This window comes from Ambystoma mexicanum, chromosome 14, assembly GCF_040938575.1.
Source record: "Ambystoma mexicanum isolate Mex_15411 chromosome 14, UKY_AmexF1_1, whole genome shotgun sequence".
Classification (NCBI taxonomy): domain Eukaryota; kingdom Metazoa; phylum Chordata; class Amphibia; order Caudata; family Ambystomatidae; genus Ambystoma; species Ambystoma mexicanum.
Window position 1 is genome coordinate 16861890 of NC_090940.1, and position 24246 is coordinate 16886135.

A 24246-nucleotide genomic window follows, 5' to 3' on the forward strand; every position below is an offset into this window, starting at 1 on the left:
TCTCATCCACACACATGCAGCCTTCACGTGCAATATAATGTTGCCACTTCAATCTTTCTTTAACACACACCAGTCTCTCAGGTCGGTTGCCAACTAACTTGCTGTGTGCGTTTCTTTCTTGGTTTTATGATTTCCAATTCATGAGTCAAGGTTAGTACCACAGGCTTGTCCTCGCCTCCCCAACCCTGCCGTTCACCCGCGAGGGTCACTTGCGTCCTTGAAACACAATGCAGCCTTCGGAAGGGGGATCTGCCCTTCTCTGTCTTCTGGTCTTCTGTGTCTTTTTTTCGGCCTGTTCGAAGCAACATCCTCCTGTAGGGAACTCTTGGGGATTTCGACCCTTGGTCCATTACTCTGCTCCAGTTGGTGCCTTTGCCCCGCAATTTCTACTCGTACTTGCGTTCCGCCTTGCTCAGAGTGTGTCTCTAGGTCCTGGCTGAGCTAACTCTGTCACCCTCTTCCTCGGCCCCCCTCTTCCTTGGTCTAATGTTTGTGTAAAAGGGATGTTTGTGATTTCACCGAATCCACTTCACCTAAAGGTGAAATCTTCAAATGGTTTTTTCTTCAATTTTTTTTCATTATGCAAGGGAGACCCCCTCACTTCCCCCCTACCTTATCCTATTCCCTTACCCAACCACCATCTGTGTTATAAGATTTACCCACTTACCTAAGCAAATTCCAAGAAAAATAAATACATGATTTCTGATTAGGTAAAAATGGATTCAGTGAAATGTACTAATACAGTATTAAGGGGGGGTTGGGACCTCAGAGAATCCTATAAAATAGGATGGGTTACATAAACAAAAAAGGGGGAATACTGCGTCTCACCATCGGCTGCCTCACCCAGGAGATCCTCCCACACTGGTCCACCCCTAGGATCTGGATCCAAAGTCGATGGCCGTGTCCTGACCACTTGAGGTCGATGAAAAGCAAGTGAGAGGAGAGTGTGGCTAAGATGGGAGAGTGAGGGAGTGGGTGGTAGAGAGAGAAGAGGGGACAGAGTGTCCTGTATTTTGGTCATTTTAGAAGAGAAGTAGACAACAAATTCATTTGTGGAGAGAGAAGAGTAAACCCAGTTGTTCTTAGAGGGGAAATCATGGCCTGGGTGTTCATGGATAGTTTATGACGGTGCAAGGAAAGAGACGTAACAGACTTCGTGTAACCGGAGCATTTGGCTGTGTCGAGAGCTGTGGTCAGGTTTAGTAGAGGACCCTTGTAGTCAGTGAGAAGAGTGGTACATCCGTTGTTGTGCCAATGGCATAAGCAGAGACGCACTGCTGTCCACAACAGCTGGATGGTGGGTGAGATCCATGGTTGAAGATGTATGCAGGGCAGTGGTTATTGAAGGGGATGTTTCGGTGATGGACATCACCACGAGTTTAGGGTGATGAAGATCGAAATGATTTGTGTGAACGATATTTTGCAAAGGGATTGAGCATTCCAGAAATACTGGGTTTGGTCAAAAGGGGAGCAGAGGTAGAGGTGGCAGTTGTTGATGAAGGGAATTGGATAAAGTAGACAAGGTTGTAGTGTTAGGGATGGGAGAGAGTGGAGCTATTAGTGGTGAATGGGAGGTGAGTGAATAGTGGGATGGGGCATCTAGTGAAGAGGAGTTGTGGGAGTAGAGGGAAGCAAGGGGGTGAGTAGACACCATAGGAGGGAGGCGTGGGAAGGAACAGTAATGAGGGTGAACAGGATTAGCAGGAACATGGAAGGTGAGGAGTGATGGGGAGAGTGTAAGGGGGACCACAGTGTCCTAGATGACTAAGAAAGGAAATGTAGAAAATCACAGGTTCCTAAGCGATCAAGAAATGCAATTTGCATGCTGCCATTTGTGCATGCATTAGTGATTGTGCATATTTAAGGAATGGTACTTGCAAGGTAATCCTGCATTGACGGGTACATGGATGCAGGGGTAACTGGGCTAGGTGGGTGGTCCTATGATCCCCCAGACCCTAAGAGGTGGGAAGCCTCTGGAAAGGCGTTTATTGGAGGTGCAAGAGTTGGAGGGCCAATGAAAGGGCTGCCTGATTCCAAAACGGCTGCTCAGGGACAAAGGCCAGGCACAATGGTGGTCCATGTACAGGGATAGCTTCTGCGCTTCATCTCCGCCAGGGAGTGAACAGGCACTGCTGACTGAACGGTTATGACTTCTGGGATGCATTGAAAATCTCAATGCTTCACAGAGAAAAGCTGATCATACTGGAATTGAAGGCTTGCATGTCACTTGGGGTGGAAGGGAAAACGAGGAAGCCACCTTCTTCCAAAATGGCCGCTCAAGGACAAAGGCCAGGCACAATGGTGCTCCAAGTGCAGGGGTCAGGCTTCTTTCTATTCATTTTCTGCTTCTGGAATGTGCAAGTCCTTCTCGCCAGGGCTTTCATCTAATTTACCTTCCATCCTTTTTCCTACAGATTCCAGATTCAGCGCGGGAAGAGCGACCCTTCCAGCTACAAGAGCCTGGGGGACTGTTTTAAGACCATTTATCGCAATGAAAGGTATGTGTTCCATGATCTAGCACCTTATTAAACATGTATTTGGGCGATGCAGCGCCTGTCGCCTCTAGGCCTTGTCGCTCAGGGATTGCTGGGGATACAGAGCTTTTCGCCTCTAGGTCTGGGTGGCTCGGGATGCAGAGCCTGTCGGCTCTAGGTCTGGGTGGCTCAGGGATTGACTGGGGATGCAGAGCCTGTCGCCTCTAGGCCTAGTTGCTCAGGGATTGAGCTTGTCACCTCTAGGTCTGGGTGGCTCGGGGTTGGCTAGGGATGCAGAGCCTGTCGCCTCTAGGTCTGGGTGGCTCAGGGATTGCTGGGGATACAGATCTTGTCGCCTCTAGGTCTGGGTGGCTCGGGATGCAGAGCCTGTCGACTCTAGGTCTGGGTGGCTCAGGGTTTGGCTGGGGATCCAGAGCCTGTCGCCTCTAGGTCTGGGTGGCTCAGGGATTGGCTGGGGATGCAGAGCCTGTCGCCTCTAGGTCTGGGTGGCTCAGGGTTTGCTGGGGATACAGAGCTTGTCGCCTCTAAAGTCTGGGTGGCTCGGGATTGCTGGGGATGCAGAGCCTGTAGCCTCTAAGTCTGGGCGGCTCAGGGATTGACTGGCGATACAGAGCCTGTCTCCTCTAGGTCTGGGTGGCTCAGGGATTGGCTGGGGATGCAGAGCCTGTCGCCTCTAGGTCTGGGTGGCTCAGGGTTTGCTGGGGATACAGAGCTTGTCGCCTCTAAAGTCTGGGTGGCTCGGGATTGCTGGGGATGCAGAGCCTGTAGCCTCTAAGTCTGGGTGTCTCAGGGAATGACTGGGGATACAGAGCCTGTCACCTCTAGGTCTGGGTGGCTCGGGGATTGCTGGGGATGCAGAGCCTGTCTCCTCTAGGTCTCGGTGGCTCGGGAATTGGCTGGGGATGCAGAGCCTGTCTCCTCTAGGTCTGGGTGCCTCAGGGATTGGCTGGCGATGCAGAGCCTGTCGCCTCTAGGTCTGGGTGGCTCAGGGATTGGTTGGGGATGCAGAGCCTGTCACCTCTAGGTCTGGGTTGCTTGGGGATTGCTGGGGCTGCAGAGCCTGTGTCCTCTAGGTCTGGGTGGCTGGGGGATTGACTGGGGATGCAGAGCCTGTCGCCTCTAGGTCTGGGTGGTTTGTGGATTGGCCGGTGATGCAGAGCTTGTCGCCTCTAGTTCTGGGTACCTCAGGAATTGGCTGGGGATGCAGAGCCTGTCGCCTCTAGGTCTGGGTGGCTCAGAGATTGGCTGGGGATGCAGAGCCTGTCACCTCTAGGTCTGGGTGGCTCAGGGATTGGCTGGGGATGCAGAGCCGGTCACCTCTAGGTCTGGGTGGCTCGGTGATTGGCTGGGGATGCAGAGCCGGTCGCCTCTAGGTCTGGGTGGCTCGGTGATTGGCTGGGGATGCAGAGCCTGTCACCTCTAGGTCTGGGTGGCTCGGGGATTGCTGGGAATGCAGAGCTTCTAGCCTCTAGGTCTGGGGGGCTCAGGGATTGGCTGGGGATTCAGAGCCTGTCGCCTCTAGGTCTGGGTGGCTCAGGGATTGGCTGGGGATGCAGAGCCTGTCGCCTCTAAGTCTGGGTGGCTCAGGGATTGGCTGGGGATGCAGAGCCTGTCGAATCTAGTTCTGCGTGGCTCAGGGATTGGCTGGGGATGCAGAGCCTGTCACCTCTAGGTCTGGGTGGCTCGGGGATTGCTGGGGATGCAGAGCATGTAGCCTCTAGGTCTGGGTGGCTCAGGGATTGACTGGGGATGCAGAGCCTGTCGCCTCTAGGCCTAGTTGCTCAGGGATTGAGCTTGTCACCTCTAGGTCTGGGTGGCTCGGGGTTGGCTAGGGATGCAGAGCCTGTCGCCTCTAGGTCTGGGTGGCTCAGGGATTGCTGGGGATACAGATCTTGTCGCCTCTAGGTCTGGGTGGCTCGGGATGCAGAGCCTGTCGACTCTAGGTCTGGGTGGCTCAGGGTTTGGCTGGGGATCCAGAGCCTGTCGCCTCTAGGTCTGGGTGGCTCAGGGATTGGCTGGGGATGCAGAGCCTGTCGCCTCTAGGTCTGGGTGGCTCAGGGTTTGCTGGGGATACAGAGCTTGTCGCCTCTAAAGTCTGGGTGGCTCGGGATTGCTGGGGATGCAGAGCCTGTAGCCTGTAAGTCTGGGCGGCTCAGGGATTGACTGGCGATACAGAGCCTGTCGACTCTAGGTCTGGGTGGCTCAGGGAATGACTGGTGATAGAGAGCCTGTCGGCTCTAGGTCTGGGTGGCTCAGGGATTGCTGGGATGCAGAGCCTGTGTTCTCTAGGTCTGGGTGGCTCTGGAATTGGCTGGGGATGCAGAGCCTGTCGCCTCTAGGTCTGGGTGGCTCAGGGATTGGCTGGGGATGCAGAGCCTGTCACCTCTAGGTCTGGGTTGCTTGGGGATTGTTGGGGCTGCAGATCTTGTCGCCTCTAGGTCTGGGTGGCTCGGGATGCAGAGCCTGTCACCTCTAGGTCAGGGTGGCTCAGGGATTGGCTGGGGATGCAGAGCCTGTCACCTCTAGGTCTGGGTGGCTCAGGGATTGGCTGGGGATGCAGAACCTGTCGCCTCTAGGTCTGGGTGGCTCAGGGATTGCTGGGAATGCAGAGCTTGTAGCCTCTAGGTCTGGGGGGCTCGGGGATTAGCTGGGGATGCAGAGCCTGTCACCTGTAGGTCTTGTTGGCTCAGGGTTTGGCTGGGGATGCAGAGCCTGTCGCCTCTAGGTCTGGGTGGCTCAGGGATTGCTGGGGATGCAGAGCCTGTCGCCTCTAGGTCTGGGTGGCTCAGGGATTGGCTGGGGATGCAGAGTCTGTCGATTCTAGGTCTGCGTGGCTCAGGGTTTGCTGGGGATACAGAGCCTGTCGGCTCTAGATCTGGGTGGCTCAGGGATTGCTGGGGATGCAGAGCCTGTCCCCTCTATGTCTGGGTGGCTCAGGGATTGGCTCCCGATGCAGAACCTGTCTCCTTTAGGTCTGGGTGGCTTGGGGATTGCTGGGATGCAGAGCCTGTCTCCTCTAGGTCTGGGTGGCTCAGGGATTGGCTGGCGATGCAGAGCCTGTCGTCTCTAGGTCTGGGTGGGTCAGGGATTGACTGGGGATACAGAGCCTGTCACCTCTAGTTCTGGGTGGCTCGGGGATTGCTGGGGATGCAGAGCCTGTCTCCTTTAGGTCTGGGTGGTTCAGGGATTGACTGGTGATGCAGAGCCTGTTGCCTCTAGTCTGGGTGTCTCGGGGAATGACTGGGGATACAGAGCCTGTCACCTCTAGGTCTGGGTGGCTCGGGGATTGCTGGGGATGCAGAGCCTGTCTCCTCTAGGTCTCGGTGGCTCGGGAATTGGCTGGGGATGCAGAGCCTGTCTCCTCTAGGTCTGGGTGCCTCAGGGATTGGCTGGGGATGCAGAGCCTGTCGCCTCTAGGTCTGGGTGGCTCAGGGATTGGTTGGGGATGCAGAGCCTGTCACCTCTAGGTCTGGGTTGCTTGGGGATTGCTGGGGCTGCAGAGCCTGTGTCCTCTAGGTCTGGGTGGCTGGGGGATTGACTGGGGATGCAGAGCCTGTCGCCTCTAGGTCTGGGTGGTTTGTGGATTGGCCGGTGATGCAGAGCTTGTCGCCTCTAGTTCTGGGTACCTCAGGAATTGGCTGGGGATGCAGAGCCTGTCGCCTCTAGGTCTGGGTGGCTCAGAGATTGGCTGGGGGATGCAGAGCCTGTCACCTCTAGGTCTGGGTGGCTCAGGGATTGGCTGGGGATGCAGAGCCGGTCGCCTCTAGGTCTGGGTGGCTCGGGGATTGCTGGGAATGCAGAGCTTCTAGCCTCTAGGTCTGGGGGGCTCAGGGATTGGCTGGGGATTCAGAGCCTGTCGCCTCTAGGTCTGGGTGGCTCAGGGATTGGCTGGGGATGCAGAGCCTGTCGCCTCTAAGTCTGGGTGGCTCAGGGATTGGCTGGGGATGCAGAGCCTGTCGAATCTAGTTCTGCGTGGCTCAGGGATTGGCTGGGGATGCAGAGCCTGTCACCTCTAGGTCTGGGTGGCTCGGGGATTGCTGGGGATGCAGAGCATGTAGCCTCTAGGTCTGGGTGGCTCAGGGATTGGCTGGGGATGCAGAGCCTGTCGCCTCTAGGTCTGGGTGGCTCAGGGATTGGCTGGGGATGCAGAGCCTGTCGAATCTAGTTCTGCGTGGCTCAGGGATTGGCTGGGGATTCAGAGCCTGTCACTCTAGGTCAGGGTGGCTCATGGATTGGCTGGGGATGCAGAGCATGTAGCCTCTAGGTCTGGGTACCTCAGGGATTGGCTGGGGATGCAGAGCCTGTCGCCTCTAGGTCTGGGTGGATCAGGGATTGCTGGGGATGCAGAGCCTGTCGCCTCTAGGTCTGGGTGGATCAGGGATTGCTGGGGATGCAGAGCCTGTCGCCTCTAGGTCTGGGTGACTCAGGGATTGGCTGGGGATGCAGAGCCTGTCGCCTCTAGGTCTGAGTACCTCAGGGATTGGCTGGTGATGCAGAGCCTGTCGCCTCTAGGTCTGGGTGGCTCGGGGATTGGCTGGGGATGCAGAGCCTGTCGCCTCTAGGTCTGGGTGCCTCAGTGATTGGCTGGGGATGCAGAGCCTGTCGCCTCTAGGTCTGGGTGGCTCAGGGATTGGCTGGGGATGCAGAGCCTGTCGCCTCTAGGTCTGGGTGGCTCAGGGATTGGCTGAGGATGCAGAGCTTATCGCCTCTGGGTCTGGGTGGCTCGGGGATTGCTGGGGATGCAGAGCCTGTAGCCTCTAGGTCTGAGTGCCTCAGGGATTGGCTGGGGATGCAGAGCCTGTCGCTTCTAGGTCTGGGTGGCTCTGGGATTGCTGGTGATGCAGAGCCTGTCACCTCTAGGTCTGGGTTGCTCGGGGATTGCTGGGGATCCAGAGCCTGTGTCCTCCAGGTCTGGGCGGCTGGAGGATTGGATGGGGATGCAGAGCCTGTTGCCTCTAGGCCAGGGTGGCTCAGGGATTGGGTGGGGATGCAGAGCCTGTCGCCTCTAGGTCTGGGTGGTTCAGTGATTGGCTGGGGATGCAGAGCCTGTCACCTCTAGGTCTGGGTGGCTCGGGGATTGCTGGGAATGCAGAGCTTGTAGTCTCTAGGTCTGGGGGGCTCAGGGATTAGCTGGGGATGCAGAGCCTGTCGCCTGTAGGTCTTCTTGGCTCAGGGTTTGGCTGGGGATGCAGAGCCTGTCGCCTCTAGGTCTGGGTGGCTCAGGGATTGCTGGGGATGCAGAGTGTCGAATCTAGGTCTGCGTGGCTCAGGGATTGGCTGGGGATGCAGAGCCTGTCGCCTCTAGGTCTGGGTGGCTCAGGGTTTGCTGGGGATACAGAGCCTGTCGGCTCTAGGTCTGGGTGGCTCGGGAATTGCTGGGGATGCAGAGCCTGTCTCCTCTATGTCTGGGTGGCTCAGGGATAGATTGGGGATACAGAGCCTGTCGCCACTAGGTCTGGGTGGCTTGGGGATTGCTGGGATGCAGAGCCTGTCTCTTCTAGGTCTGGGTGGCTCAGGGATTGGCTGGCGATGTAGAGCCTGTCGTCTCTAGGTCTGGGTGGGTCAGGGATTGACTGGGGATACAGAGCTTGTCACCTCTAGGTCTGGGTGGCTCGGGGATTGCTGGGGATGCAGAGCCTGTCTCCTTTAGGTCTGGGTGGTTCAGGGAGTGGCTGGTGATGCAGAGCCTGTCGCCTCTAGGTCTGGGTGGCTCAGGGATTGACTGGGGATACAGAGCCTGTCGCCTCTCGTCTGGGTGTCTCAGGGAATGACTGGGGATACAGAGCCTGTCACCTCTAGGTCTGGGTGGCTCGGGGATTGCTGGGGATGCAGAGCCTGTCTCTCTAGGTCTGGGTGCCTCAGGGATTGGCTGGGGATGCAGAGCCTGTCGCCTCTAGGTCTGGGTGGCTCAGGGATTGCTGGGGATGCAGAGCCTGTCTCCTTTAGGTCTGGGTGGCTCAGGGATTGGCTGGAGATGCAGAGCCTGTCGCCTCTAGGTCTGGGTGCCTCAGTGATTGGCTGGGGATGCAGAGCCTGTCGCCTCTAGGTCTGAGTACCTCAGGGATTGGCTGGGGATGCAGAGCCTGTCGCCTCTAGGTCTGGGTGGCTTGGAGATTGCTGGGGATGCAGAGCCTGTCGCCTATAGGTCTGGGTGGCTCAGGGATTGGCTGAGGATGCAGAGCCTGTAGCCTCTAGGTCTGGTTGCCTCAGTGATTGGCCGGTGATGCAGAGCTTGTCGCCTCTAGTTCTGGGTACCTCAGGAATTGGCTGGGGATGCAGAGCCTGTCGCCTCTAGGTCTGGGTGGCTCAGAGATTGGCTGGCGATGAAGAGCCTGTCGCCTCTAGGTCTGGGTGGCTCAGGGATTGGCTGGGGATGCAGAGTCTGTCACCTCTAGGTCTGGGTTGCTTGGGGATTGCTGGGGCTGCAGAGCCTGTGTCCTCTAGGTCTGGGTGGCTGGGGGATTGGCTGGGGATGCAGAGCCTGTCGCCTCTAGGTCTGGGTGGTTTGTGGATTGGCCGGTGATGCAGAGCTTGTCGCCTCTAGTTCTGGGTACCTCAGGAATTGGCTGGGGATGCAGAGCCTGTCGCCTCTAGGTCTGGGTGGCTCAGAGATTGGCTGGGGATGCAGAGCCTGTCGCCTCTAGGTCTGGGTGGCTCAGGGATTGGCTGGGGATGCAGAGCCGGTCGCCTCTAGGTCTGGGTGGCTCGGTGATTGGCTGGGGATGCAGAGCCGGTCGCCTCTAGGTCTGGGTGGCTCGGTGATTGGCTGGGGATGCAGAGCCTGTCACCTCTAGGTCTGGGTGGCTCGGGGATTGCTGGGAATGCAGAGCTTCTAGCCTCTAGGTCTGGGGGGCTCAGGGATTGGCTGGGGATTCAGAGCCTGTCGCCTCTAGGTCTGGGTGGCTCAGGGATTGGCTGGGGATGCAGAGCCTGTCGAATCTAGTTCTGCATGGCTCAGGGATTGGCTGGGGATGCAGAGCCTGTCACTCTAGGTCTGGGTGGCTCGGGGATTGCTGGGGATGCAGAGCATGTAGCCTCTAGGTCTGGGTACCTCAGGGATTGGCTGGGGATGCAGAGCCTGTCGCCTCTAGGTCTGGGTGGATCAGGGATTGCTGGGGATGCAGAGCCTGTCGCCTCTAGGACTGGGTGGCTCAGGGATTGCTAGGGATGCAGAGCCTGTCGCCTCTAGGTCTGGGTGGCTCGGGGATTGTCTAGGGATGCAGAGCCTGTCGCCTCTAGGTCTGGGTGGCTCAGGGATTGGCTGATGATGGAGAGCCTGTAGCCTCTAGGTCTGAGTACCTCAGGGATTGGCTGGTGATGCAGAGCCTGTCGCCTCTAGGTCTGGGCGGCTGGGGGATTGGCCGGGGATGCCTAGCCTGTCGCCTCTAGGTCTGGGCAGCTCGGGGATTGGCTGGGGATGCCTAGCCTGTCGCCTCTAGGTCTGGGTGGCTCAAGGATTGGCTGGAGATGCAGAGCCTGTCACCTCTAGTTCTGGGTGCCTCGGGGATTGGCTGGGGATACAGAGCCTGTCGCCTCTAGTTCTGGGTGCCTCGGGGATTGCTGGATATGCAGAGCCTGTTACCTCTAGGTTTGGGTGGCTCGGGGATTGCTGGGGATGCAGAGCCTGTCGCCTCTAGGTCTGGGTGGCTCAGGGATTGGCTGAGGATGCAGAGCCTGTCGCCTCTAGGTCTGGGTGGCTTGGGTATTGCTGGGGATGCAGAGCCTGTAGCCTCTAGGACTGGGTGGCTCAGGGATTGGCTGGGGATGCAGAGCCTGTCGCTTCTAGGTCTGGGTGGCTGGGGGATTGCTGAGGATGCAGAGCCTGTAGCCTCTAGGTCTGGGTGGCTCGGTATGCAGAGCCTGTCGCCTCTAGGTCTGGGCTGCTCAGGGATTGCTGGGGATGCAGAGCCTGTAGCCTCTAGGTCTGGGTGGCTCGGGGATGGTGGGGATGCAGAGCCTGTAGCATCTAGGTCTGAGCGGCTGGGGGATTGGCTGGGGATGCAGAGTTTGTCGCCTCTAGGTCTGGATCGCTTGGGATTTTCTAAGGATGCAGAGCCTGTCGCCTCTAGGTCTGGGTGGCTCGGGTATTGCTGGGGATGCAGAGCCTACAGCCTCTAGGTCTGGGTGGCTCGGGATGGTGGGGATACAGAGCCTGTAGCATCTAGGTCTGGGCGGCTGGGGGATTGGCTCGGGATGCAGAGCCTGTCGCCTCTAGGTCTGGGTGGCTCAGGGATTGGCTGGGGATGCAGAGCCTGTCACCTCTAGGTCTGGGTGCCTCAGGGATTGGCTTGGGATGCAGAGCCTGTCGCCTCCAGGTCTGGGTGCCTCAGGGATTGGCTGGGGATACAGAGCCTGTCGCCTCTAGGTCTGGGTGGCTTGGGGATTGCTGGGGATGCAGAGCATGTCACCTCTAGGTCTGGGTGGCTCAGGGATTGGCTCAGGATGCAGGGCCTGTCGCCTCTAGGTCTGGGTGGCTCAGGGAGTGCTGGGGATGCAGAGCCTGTCGCCTCTAGGTCTAGGTTGCTCAGGGATTGGCTCAGGATGCAGAGCCTGTCGCCTCTAGGTCTGGGTGGCTCAGGGATTGGCTGAGGATGCAGAGCCTGTCGCCTCTATGTCTGGGTACTTCAGGGATTGGATGGGGACACGCATACAACTGTGGGACCGGATTAGAAGGCTTATAAAAATGTTTCTCATGTATTGCTTTCTTTTATTTTCTTTGGAATTTGGCATCAGAGCATTGCGAGTGGCATCATGATAGGATATGATAGGTTATTTGTAACACGCTTAATACCCAGAGGTTTCTAAGCGTGGACCTGGGGATCGAACCTGTGGTGCTCTTTGTTGTCTTGCTTCAAAGCGAGTATGTTGCCCCCGAGCTATCCTCCTGAGATATTGAAGGCGGTCTCTGGTAAACCTGAGGCAGGGAGTTGTGGAGAAAGGGAGGGGTAAGAGGCAAGATAAGGACTATTCATAGCAGCCACTGATGGCACTGCAGCACTTTCAGGTCAATGCGCCTCACTATGAAGGGTTCATGATCAGAGTCGAGGGGTGTCCAGGCGGAGCGCCCATTCTGCTGCTTCAGTCTCACTTCGTTGTGCAGCCACTGATGGCACTGCAGCAGTTTCAGGTCAATGCGCCTCATTATGAAGGGTTCATGATCAGAGTTGAGGGGCGTCCAGGCGGAGCGCCCATTCTGCTGCTTCAGTCTCACTTCGTTGTGCAGCCACTGATGGCACTGCAGCAGTTTCAGGTCAATGCGCCTCATTATGAAGGGTTCATGATCAGAGTCGAGGGGTGTCCAGGCGGAGCGCCCATTCTGCTGCTTGAGTCTTTACTTTGTTGTGCAGCCACTGATGGCATTGCAGGAGTTTCAGGTCAATGCACCTCACTATGAACGGTTCATGATCAGAGTCGAGGGGTGTCCAGGCGGAGCGCCCATTCTGCTGCTTGAGTCTTTACTTTGTTGTGCAGCCACTGATGGCATTGCAGGAGTTTCAGGTCAATGCACCTCACTATGAACGGTTCATGATCAGAGTCGAGGGGTGTCCAGGCGGAGCGCCCATTCTGCTGCTTGAGTCTTTACTTTGTTGTGCAGCCACTGATGGCATTGCAGGAGTTTCAGGTCAATGCACCTCACTATGAACGGTTCATGATCAGAGTCGAGGGGTGTCCAGGCGGAGCGCCCATTCTGCTGCTTGAGTCTTTACTTTGTTGTGCAGCCACTGATGGCATTGCAGGAGTTTCAGGTCAATGCACCTCACTATGAACGGTTCATGATCAGAGTCGAGGGGTGTCCAGGCGGAGCGCCCATTCTGCTGCTTGAGTCTTTACTTTGTTGTGCAGCCACTGATGGCATTGCAGGAGTTTCAGGTCAATGCACCTCACTATGAAGGGTTCATGATCAGAGTTGAGGGGCGTCCAGGCGGAGCGCCCATTCTGCTGCTTGAGTCTCAGTTTGTTGTGCAGCCACTGATGGCATTGCAGGAGTTTCAGGTCAATGCGCCTCATTATGAAGGGTTCATGATTAGAGTTGAGGGTTGCCCAGGCGGAGCACCCATTCTGCTGCTTGAGTCTCACTTCATTGTGCAGCCACTCATGGCATTTCAGCAGTTTCAGGTCAATGCGCCTCCTCATTATGAAGGGTTCATGATCAGAGTCGAGGGGCGTCCAGACGGAGCGCCCATTTTGCTGCTTGAGTCTCACTTCGTTGTGCAGCCACTGATGGCATTGCAGGAGTTTCAGGTCAATGCGCCTCACTATGAAGGGTTCATGATCAGAGTCGAGGGGTGTTGAGGCGGAGTGCCCATTCTGTTGCTTGAGTCTCACTTCGTTGTGCAGCTGGTTGGCTCCTGTGTTTCTTGATTCTTTAGGCGAGGTCAGCGGATGGGACATACCGGCTCAGGAGTCCACAGAGTGCATGGCATTTGCTCACACAAGGCTTGCTTGAGGAACACTCTTCTCAGGGTGTTCCTTCACCGCAGGGAGTTTTCCTCGGACCCTAATAGTCATTGCAGAGGGGTGATCTGAGAAGAACACCTGTGCTCCGAGTACTTCTATTCAGTGGACCCCTGGAATGGCAGGAAATTGGTGAAAAGATGGAGAGAGAGGGTAGTACACTTTGCTTAATGGAGTTCACTTGATCAGAGAAGGATTGATGGCCTCAAAACGCCCACTTAGTGTCTTGTCTTTGTTGATTAGGATTGGATGAGCCCGGGCTCCGAGGCCATTTGAACGTCAGCGTTGGTTGGTGGCCTGCCTACAAGCTGGATGTCAGACTTTGCACCTTTCAGGCCAAGTTTCTTATTGGTTCTGGAGTCCTATGTGGCTGATAGCCAGTCTGTGGTACAAGGGTAGTCTGCCTGAGGGGTACCTGGACTGGACGCTATCTGGGTATCGCCCGCCTGTAGTTTGCAAGCTGCAGAGAACCTTTTGATGACAGATGCCAGTGACTGCCCTAGACCTAATAATGTCCCTCAACCCTCCAAGGAGGTGAGCCAATGTATTCACCCCTAGCACCGAAAAATGAACGACAAATCCTTCAACTTTAGAGCTTCAACCAGGGTGAGAGAGAGGAGACCGGTGACCCTCAATATCAGGGGAAGCGCCCTGGCTGACCGAATCGATCTGACCAGCTGGCGTTGGGTAATATAAACATTGTAACATGTTGGTGGTGTATTGGTCCATTTCCCCCGAGTACATCTACAAGGAATCTATAAAGTGCAAGTGGCTGCAATGAGCTCTTAGAGAAGAAACAGCGAACCCCCTTTTCCAGAAGCATCTTGCAGGGAATCTGAGATCTTCGTTGAGTCACAGGACCTGAGACGGCGGCTTTTGGACAAACCCCAGGCTGGGAAGGAGCCCAATTCCCAGTGTAAACTTCCAATATTTCAGGGACTCGTGGACTGCTAGACAGTCAGAGCCAATGTATGGAGTATGGCCTAGCAATGACCCACGTAAGATGCTTCATCATTACAGTTCTGGTGGCCTAAGGGATGTCTAAACCCCTATGAGTTCTAAGGGAGAACCATAACCAGGTGGGGTTTTATCCTAAAGCCAACCGTACACATAGGGTCGAACCAAAAGTGGATTCCCTTCTCGGTTTCTGGCACCTTGGAAGGTTCTGTCTCAAATCATAACATTTGCAACCTAACCTTGTAAGTCCTTGTCTCTCTTGTTTACGCCCTAGTCTATAAAATAAAGTCCTATAATGGATGGCCAGTGAAAAGTTCCAGTGCCTAACCTTAGCAAGTCTTTTAGCCTCCAGGTTAACCTATGCCAACAGCATAGAATGTTTGAGAGCTTCGCCAAAGCTTAAACCTCTTCATCATCGTCCATCCCTATTTCAATGCATCAACGCAGAAGTAGTCTTGTGGCAATTGCTCCCAGTCTGGTCTCTCCTTCAGCTCTCTCTGCTTTCATCTTGCTTCTTCAAACCTCCCCCAGGGTTCAAGTTTCAAAATGCTCTCTTTCTGGCTTCCTTCACCCTTTCTGCAATCCCTTCTAAGCTTCTTCCAGCTCTCGCTTTCTCAGGATTTTCTGTAGGTCTCTTGTAGACCTTAATCAGTTCTACTTGCAATCCAGGCCACTCCTGGACCTTGGCTCTCTCAGGGTTCACAACAGGTCTCCTCTCTACCTTGACATTTGCTCAAGATTTGCGGCAGGGCCATCCTAGGCCTTGACTTTTTTGGAATTCACATCTTTCCCCCCTGGACCTTGGCTTTCCCAGGATTCACAACAGCAGTAATAAGCATTGCCCCCAACACCAATTATGGTCCTGGCCAGGTGACCTATAGGATTTCACCCTCCACGGGTTCTGCCCCTCTCCCCTTTTACTTTATGGTCACTGGTGGATGGGCTCTGGCTCTGGCCTTCCAAGTCCCTTCAGGTCTGGGGGTAGCTCAATCCACAGCCTGGGTATCCTCTGCCTCTGGTGTAACAAATCAACTTCTGGGGCACCAGTGGTCCAGGGATGAATATCGGTTTCTAAACCATCCATCAGCCCCTCACATCTAGTACACCAGTAGGGATGCAAACAGATTGGAAACACAAGTAAATAATAAACCTCTTGTCCAAGTTTGGTAACGTGGAAGGAACGGCAGGCTTATCTCCGCAACGGCGTAGATTGTTGGTTAGTTGCAGCACAGCAAAAATACAATTATTACCCAATGATAAAAGGGACTGTCCAGTCTAGGTTCTATACACATATCCACTTTATTATTATTACAACAGACAGTTCTAGCACACTACAAAATACAACCCACCCTGTAAAGGAACACAGAGGACAGCCAGTCTCACGAAGGAAAGGGATGCACTCTGGATACTGACAGGAGGGGAGTCAGTAAAGCAATCAGTCTTAACTGTTCAAGGTTATTTGATTTCAGCACCAAGGGAGCATGGGGTCGTAAACGTCACTAGGGGCCTTCAGAGAAGGACCATGGGGACAAAACCACAATGTACCTGGTGCTTGAGAGGATCTGGATGCTCGACAGCGTTGACTTGGTTCCAGGACGCTTTGCAGCTCCTGGAACAGAGTTCAAGAGAGGAGACAGCTGCTGGTATCAGCCGGCAGGCAGTTCGACAAGAGAGGCTGGACGGACGGCCGCAGGCTGGCCTACACGGTGGCTCAGGGTCAAGAATCGTTGTCTCTGTGCTGGTTGGCGGATCTGGAAAGCTGGTTGAGTCATCTTGGATAGCTTCAGTGACTGCAGCGTAACAACAGTCAGTGGTCAGCCTGTCCTGGTTCGAGGGCTTCACTGCATCGAAAATGTCATTAAAAGATGGACGCTAGTTGATGCTTGTCCTGGCACTCCTCATAGCTTCTTCGCAGGGCTTGTCTCATCCGTTAAGGCAGACGGTCCAAAGCAAAGGAGAGTATTTACAGGCAATGGCTGTGTCCTTTGTTCAGAGACTCTCTGGCACCTCCAACCTAGGAAGCTTGCTGGCAGAACCTAGCAGGGTACACTTTGTGCTGGCTGGGTACCGATTTTGGAGCTGCTGGACGGGTCCGGTATCTCCTTCTGTTCCCTGTGAGATGTTTAGGGGAGGGATCTTGCTTCCCTCCTGGAAATCTTGACCTTCCTTCACTGGCAGAAGCTGTAAGGCAGACTGTACCTTCAGTCAGGGTCCAAGTGAGTCCTCCTTCTTACTCCTTTCGAAGCTGTCGGATGATCTGCTAAGTGAGTGGCTCAGCCCTCATTTAAAGCCAAATGGGTCCCAGTGATTGGTACAGGCTAATCCTACCTTATTGAGCCAATTCTCGGCCCCCACCAACAATCTTCTGTTATGCTTGAGGTCATAACCAGAGTGCTTTGCAACAGGAAATGTAAGGGGTGAAACATGTACTACTAGGTCCCGCCCATCTTCCTGTCTGTTGTGTATCAAAAGTGTCTCTCTGGTTAATTGAGCTCTCTGTGACTCCTGATCAAAGCACAGGTCTCCTTTGAAGTTTGTGGCGAGAACAGACTTTCTGTCTCCATCAAATCACATACTTCTTCCCTCTGAAAGGGGGTTCCCTGCAGGGGTTGCTTAATGTAAACAGTTGTCCCAGACATGACATTCAGTGCCCTTCATACAGAGGGGTGGGAGCTAGCTTCAAGTTGACACATTGCATATCAAAGATATTTTGTGGTTTCCTGCCCTTTGTTAGTTCTGTGAACATGCCTCTTCGCAGGCTGCCTTTGTTTAACTCTCCTCAGTATGTGATGCCACCACACAGAACTTTTACAATAGAACAGGGCGGATCCATGGAGCCTTTGATATTTAATTAGGCTGGCCATGGCAGCAGGAAGGTGTTGCCTTCCCCCTTCTTGAGATACTTTGATGTACCCGTGGCGGTCACATTCCAGCTAACTGTGACAGGGAGGACCGTGCCTGTAGGCACTGTCCCCCTGGAGTACACTCGACTATGAGTTTATTGTGCGACGAGCATAGGAAAATGTGTGCAGATTAGCCCAACACATTTTCTGAGGTATATCTCCCATCATTCTATTTCTTACAAAATTTAATTAAAACCCAGGCGAGTGCGCACTCCATGTGCGGATGGTTGAATTCCTCACACGTACACTTTTCAATAAGACCAAAATCATAGTTTTAAAAGCATATGGTATTTTTCCATTTATATTATTTCTAATGACGTTTCAGAAATATACCATAAAGTTGTCTATTGTATTTAAGTCTTGTGACAAACTTTACAGGTTGTATTATACTCTGCATGACTGATGTCACTCCCTATGACATTTTCTGTATTGTTACTCTGGGTGGTGTCAATATAAATGTCTGTTAGGGGCCCCCACACGTCATTTGCTGCACTGGGCCTTGCAGATCCTAGAACCAGCCCTGCACATGCCTCTCCCAACCCCACCGTCTGCTGGCCTCCGATGTGACGTCGTGGCTTTTGCTGGAAGTAGTGGTTTGCTTGATTACGTCATGGTCCATGTATTGTGAGTTTGGGACCCTGTCACCAGAAGAGTGGGAAAGCCACTCTGCTTTTTATTAGGACGTCTGATCCGCCACCCCCCACAATTCCCACCTGGTCAACCCCCTGGCCATTGTGGATCATTTTCGGTGTGCAGACTCCCACTCACTGTCAAAAACTGCACTGACGCCGCAGGGATGTCATTTGGGAGTTGCAAGGGGTAGCAGCTGCTACTCCTGGCTCCCCCTCTGCTACTCCTAGACCTGTACTTGCAACCCCATGGCCACTGGACAAAGAGGCAGTGGCAAGAGCAGATATCTGTGTTGCACCTGCGGAAGGCGGTTGTAAATGCAGCTAAATGTGCCACAGCTTGTTTTGACCTGGAATCTAGATCTTGTTAGCTGGAGAAATAACAGGAATGCAGAAAAAAACATGAACCCACCATCACTATGAGGTTGGCAGTCTATTAGTGAAGAATGCCTGAATGGTTGAGCTCAGAGGCCGGGCTGTTTGTGCACCTCATACCCAGTACTGTAGCAACAGGAAGGGCAAGGAGTAAAGGCACGCCCCTAAGCACTCACAGCAGAGAAAATGCAACCCACAAGGGAAGAAAGGCCCAAGTCGATCTTGTAAGGATAACAAGTTTTAATCTCACATGCACATGAGAGCAACCGCACAGAACTCTGCTGCTAAAGACATTCTGCCCAAGAGCAGTACAAGCAGAAACGTGTAAAGGTACACAGCGTCTTAATGATGCAATAACATACAGTAGAAATATTTGCAGTTGATTGAATGGGCTCATACATGTTTCACCTTTATCCATAAGGGATGCCAGCCTATTGGTCCCAGCCCAGTCCGTCCGTCGTCCATCACGTGGATGCTGCAGAGCTCATCTTCTCACATCGAAGATCAGAAAATACATTATACTCTATAGGCATGGACCTTTAGCTCCATCCCTTTACCCAAATTAGGTCCATCTCTAGAATTAGTAAGTGCGCCTTTTGTCCATAAATCAAGTTTATTGTACAAATGGCCGGGAGGGGGCTTAGATGACATCTAACAGTCACGCTAACCCTGGTCTCCCTGAACCGCACAAATAACACATGTTATATACAGTTTGCAACAGTTAGTACAAGCCCCCAGATACTGTTACAACGGCATCCCCCCAAACCTGATTGGTTGCCCTGTAAAGAGAAATCAAAAACCCACACAGTTGATTCGACAAAGACATTATAACACAATCCCCTAAAAAAGATATAATTACAAGGTTTACATTTTTAACACACCCCTTCCCAAAAACCTCTCCATATTTGGTGACAGCCTTGCCTCTTAGTTACACAATAACAGCATTCCTATTAATGACAAACATAGACCTGCCCTAAAAATACCTAAGCACATGAAGATGAGAGAAAGACACCTAGATTCCCTTTTGACCTATTTGTGTTTGCTAACCGCATTGCCCAAATCTGTCCAGTGTCCAATTTTTATTACTACTGACCTTTCCTATTCAAATGAGTTCCACCCACTCTCTGACATCACAATCGCTCTCCTAAAATGTGTTACTACTGAACTCTGCAAGTAACCCGGGAGAAGCCACCTGTTCCAAATATCCCCGCGAGTTTCACAGATGCCTACCCCTTCCAACAATGAGCTCTCCTGTTTACCAGAGATCATATCTTCCCTTCGCCCTCCAGCACTTGAGCCATCTGAAAACTGACCGCAACTGCCCGTTGACCAACTTACGAAACCTGTTCCCTGACTGATGGCGGGCCTGTGTACTAGGACCCCACCCGGCCCATAACGCTGGGGGTTGCCCAATAGCACTTTTAAAATGAGTAGTAGCACCTGTGAGATGGATGGGGATGCAGATTAATACTCTAGCATCAAATCAATAATGACAACTCAATGGTTTGGCAAAGGGAGTCAATTTAATGACAAGTACAAAAAACAGGGAGTTCGTGAACATCAGCAATCGCTCGATCTTCCTTCTCGCTTCGACAACTCCAACGAACTTCATAAAAAACACATCTTTTATACTAAAAACTCATCATCACTGACGTGTAACACTTAAAATGTTGCATGCAATTCTATTGGTTAAAGGAAGGTAACTTTAATATAGGTACTATATCTGTATATGGTAACGGAGTGAGGGGATTGGACAAGCACTGTCAGGTGGGGCATCTAAGCCCTACCTTCAAAATGGCTACTGTAGACAACAATGGATGTTCTATTGTCTCTGGATACAGTTCTCTTTTCTGTATTCGAAAAATGTCAATTAAGGCAATAAGTTCAGCAAGTCCTTTTTTTACTGTACATGTTCAAAATACACAAGCTCCCAGTCCATTCCTCTTATCTGTTTTACTCCTGAAGACATGTTGTGTCCTTGACAATATAAACAAGAGTGAAGTATTTGGCAACACTTTCTCGATCTGTCGCTCAGCGGAAAGTTTTACAGTCTCCTCCGGAAATTCTGATGATGATTAGAAAGTGCAAACTGCATCACAATGTCATGCACAAGCATGCTCATCTGTGTAGGATTAGCTGGGTCTCTGATGAAAGTGAGGACGTCAACACCGGCGGGCCTCCCCACTAGTTATGGAAAGTCCCCAATCGGGCAAAAGAAAACGTTGGTTGCTAGTCTGCTATCTTCTGGTGACAGGGACATTTGTCTAGTCCTTGCTGAATTCTGGAACTGCTCAGTACTCACTGTGAGCAGCTTCTTTGATCTCGATGGGTGTGACGAGCAACCTGGATTATGATTCCGTTCAGGATTACACTCAAGCGTTCTTGCTGGATCTCAAAGAAATGTCAAGACGTCAGTGTCTCACCCAACAAGATCTGGGCAGTCTTCAAATAAACGAAAGAATAACACGCTGAAGAGCCTATTCGCTTCTTCTTCTGCTTGGGACATTTATTTTTTCCTCTCTGTATTCTGGAAGCAGGAGGAACTGCTTTGCGATTACGGAGAGCAGCCTCCTTATTGTCTTCTCGTTTTCAGGGTCTTGAAGAAATTCAGTGATGCTAGTGAGCCTTCCCACTAGTGACGGGTATGATCTCAAGACTAAGTCAAAATAGTTCAGAACGTCTTTAGGGATATCACTGCTGTGGGACACCATAAGTGAGTCCAAACAATGCTCCTGTTTGGAACAAGTCTGGCTACGGTATTTTCTTCCAATTCGTGTGTGCCCGCTATCAAAATTTGGCATATCCATTTCTTATCAAGGCTTCAGTGTGCCTCAGTCCAAAGTTCAAAGTTAATAACCTGTGTTGTGGCTTACGCATGCAGTTCTCTTCTTCACCCTGCAACTTGATGCACAGAGTGTCAGTTTTTATGTCATTGTCCCCCTTTTTTGCATAGAGAAAATGTACAAAATTAAGCCACAACCTTGCACAAAAGCTCTTTGTCTTTGCTTTGCCGGTCATGCGTCCTTCTTCCTCGTCATGGATCTCGTCTGCATGTGCTGCGGTTCTTCCCTGTCGTCTGTAGTCTCTACGCATTGGGGTGCGGGCAGGGGGCCTTCTCCGATTTATCGCTTGATGTTACCCAGGACGATCCAAGCTCTTCTTCCTTGTAGCTTGACTGTGGCGGGAGTGACGTCTTCCACTGTGAAGGGTCTGTTGAACCTTGTCTTGTTCCACTTTTTTCTGGTATGATTCTTCACCAGGACCGTGTCTCCAGGGAAGATTGGTGGTACACATAAACTCTGAATTGGGTTTGCAATAGTATCTCCTCTGTGTTCTGTGCTGCCCTGCACCCTTTTTGTTGTCGCTGCAGCTGTCCCCAAATTACAGTAAGACACAATGGCCCTCATTCCGAGGTTGGTGGTAGTCATGGCGCAATTTGCGCCATGACTGTCACCAATAACGGGTCCGGCACCGGTATAGTTCAATGGGGACTTACCGGTGTAGTTCGACCATTGCGGGACCGGTAAGTCCCCATTGAAAATGCCATTTCCCATTCCCATTTGAGCCACCATAGGGCTCAATGGGAATGTGGAGGGTGCTAATAACGGGCTTGCGACTTGCAAGCCCGTTATTTGCACCCTGGTCCCTTAACGGGTCCCGTCCACAACGGCTGGTCTGACCAGCCGTTAATGGTGGGACCCACTAAGGGACCTTATAGTAGAGCGGTAAGGGATTACCGGCACAGGTCTCCTTACCGGTGCCCGGTATCCCTTGCCGCCCACCTTGGAATGAGGGCCGATGTCATGCAATTCAAGTAATCTTGCATTTCTGATCCTAAAATGTCCCCTTTTGGCTGAGCATCACATCTAGCTCTATCTCGGGGTGTCAATGGAGTGTGCATCCGACTGACTGTTGCTATTTTGTACGGCGTAAAATGATGGTCAGAACCAGGCTGGTTTCTGAGTGTGTACAGTGCCAGTGGAAGGCACTGCAACCATCCCTTCTTTAGAGTAAGCTTCAACTTTGCTCTCCTTTCCATTAAAAAGCTGTTGAGCTTCTCACATATCCCATTACCTTGCGTGTGATACGCCGATGAGAACTTGTGCTTTATACCAAGCAGCAAGCTGATCTGCTCAAATACTGCGTTAACAAAGTGAAGACCATATCTGACCTCATGACCTTACATACTCCCCACCTGGGAAATGCCTCTCTCACCAGAAAGCTGGCTGCACAGGTAGAGTCTGGGTGTGTACATGGACCTGCTTCCATCCATCTAGAGAATGGACACACCACAACAATTAGATACCTGTACCCGTTACGTACCTGTACCCGTTACATACCTGTACCCGTTACATACTTGAATCATATCGACATAATCGACATGCAAGTGCTGAAAAGGTCCACTGGGCCTTGGGATGACTCCTCTAATTACTCTTAGTGTATGCCCAGCCATGAACTGTTGGCAGATTATACAGTTCACCATAAAAAATGCAATTCAGTATAAACCAGTCCAGCGATCGTTGCTGCTAGATTCTCTTTTGACCCTTGACATTTGCGCTGGATAATGCAATTGTTCCAATGCAATTTTAACAGGGCTGGTTTACCAGTGCTGTCTTAATAATAATAATAATAATAGTAATAATCTTGTCGCCACAAGCTTTCTGAGGGGTTTAAAGAACACCCTTGCCGCCTCCAGAGGTTCTTTTCCTCCTGTGGTGCTTCCCCTTGGAGTTCCATTACATGTGCGTGCTAGATGCCGTGTCATCCCACACGTCCAACGTATTGGCAGTGGTCTGATTATTTGCCCATTTAACATATCCTGATTGACATTTTGCATGTTTTGAAAACCTCCCTGATTATTTTGAAAACCTCCCTGATTACTCTGCCATCCCCTTCCTCAAAAGCCTCTCCCTCTGGGGTAAAACCCATTACTGTCTTGATTAACCTGCTGTTGATTATTGACCTGCTGTATGTTCGATCCGTCTGTGCTAGTTATCATTGCCCCTTCAATGGCATACTTTGACATTTTTTTCTGCACCCATTTTGCCTCTTTGGCTTTTCGTGCAGCCTCTTTTTTGCGATTCTTCTCCTGCAGCAATCTGCAATAGTGAGCTATGGTCAACTGTATTTCAGACCACGGTTCGGCCTTGATTCCTACTAACTTCTTGAGCTGCTTCTGTACCTGATCTGGCAGCCCTTGGCATAATATATGGTAAAACACAGGTATAGATTTCCCCCAAGATTCCTGCATTTCCAAGTGTCTTGAAATGTTGAATGTAAAGCAAAGGATTTTTATTTTTTTTATTTTATTACATTTATTACGCACCCAGACCCGAAGGTATCACAGTGAAATTGCAAGCATATTATCACATTTTTTATACAGTGTTACAATTAGTCATATGATCACATTTCTTATACAATGTTACAATCAGTCAAGCAGTGAAATCGCAGTTCGGTGAAAACACTACTTAAGAGGTCTAAAGGCGACCACTGGACATACATATGGGCCATGGTATCAGCATTTAGTACTTCAGTTCTATGAAAACGAGGTAAGCCAGGGCGTTCTGGTGCTAAGGTGTAATGGGAATAGCTGAGGTTAATATTTGTTGAATAACCAAGTTTTCAGCGCTTTTTTGAATCCTAGTAAGGTGTCCTCATTTTTGATGCTGAGTGGTAATACATTCCAATGCGACGGGACTAGGACTTTGAAGCTACTTCCTCCTGCTCTACTGTAGTTGTATTGTGGTACTTCCAAGAGAGCCAGTTTATTGGATCTAAGTGTCCTACAGGAGATTTTTTTCTCGATGGTGTTGTTGAGGTAGCTAGGCGCTTTGTTTGTGATGCATTTATGAACGACACTAAGTGTTTTGAAAATGATTCTGGCTTCAGTGGTTTTCTCTCCTAATGTTGGATATGTGTTCGGATTTCTTTATATCTAGAGCCGCTCTAAGGGCTTTGTTCTGTAGTAATTGAATCTTATTTATGTTAGTTTTGGATGTACCTAAAACAAGGATGTTGCAATAGTCCAGTTTCGTTAAAATCCGTGCTCTAGCCAAAGTAATACAGTTTGTGGGAGTAAGAAATTGGCGGCTAAGTGCAATAAGTTTAGCTGTGTATGCTGTAGAAGAGGAGAGGGCTGATATTTGTTTGTGCATAGTGAGGTTGGCATCTATATATACCCCAAGAGTTTTGACTTGTTTGAGTACTGGGATCTGTGTGCCATCAATGTTGATATGTGAATAGTCGGGATGGAGGGTGCTTATTCTTTTTTGAGAGCCCACGATGAGAACCTCCGTTTTCTCGTCGTTAAGGCAAAGGCTGTTTAGGGCCATCCAATTTTGAATTATGGCGTATACTTTATTGATGGTATAGGTGTCTTGGATGTAGTTGCCTGTAATGGGGATGAGGATCTTGGTGTCACCTGCAAAGTTT

General features: G+C 51.9%; 1 protein-coding gene across 5 annotated transcripts in view; it reads left to right on the plus strand.

The window, feature by feature from the left end:
• The window catches only part of SLC25A21 (solute carrier family 25 member 21), a 991659-nt gene that overhangs the window by 742680 nt on the left and 224733 nt on the right, over nucleotides 1-24246 (plus strand). For all 5 annotated transcript variants that reach the window (XM_069638415.1, XM_069638416.1, XM_069638417.1 and 2 more), the window contains one exon: nucleotides 2415-2498. In XM_069638415.1, coding sequence (XP_069494516.1) covers nucleotides 2415-2498 — 84 coding nt within the window. The remainder of the gene's footprint in view (nucleotides 1-2414; nucleotides 2499-24246) is intronic.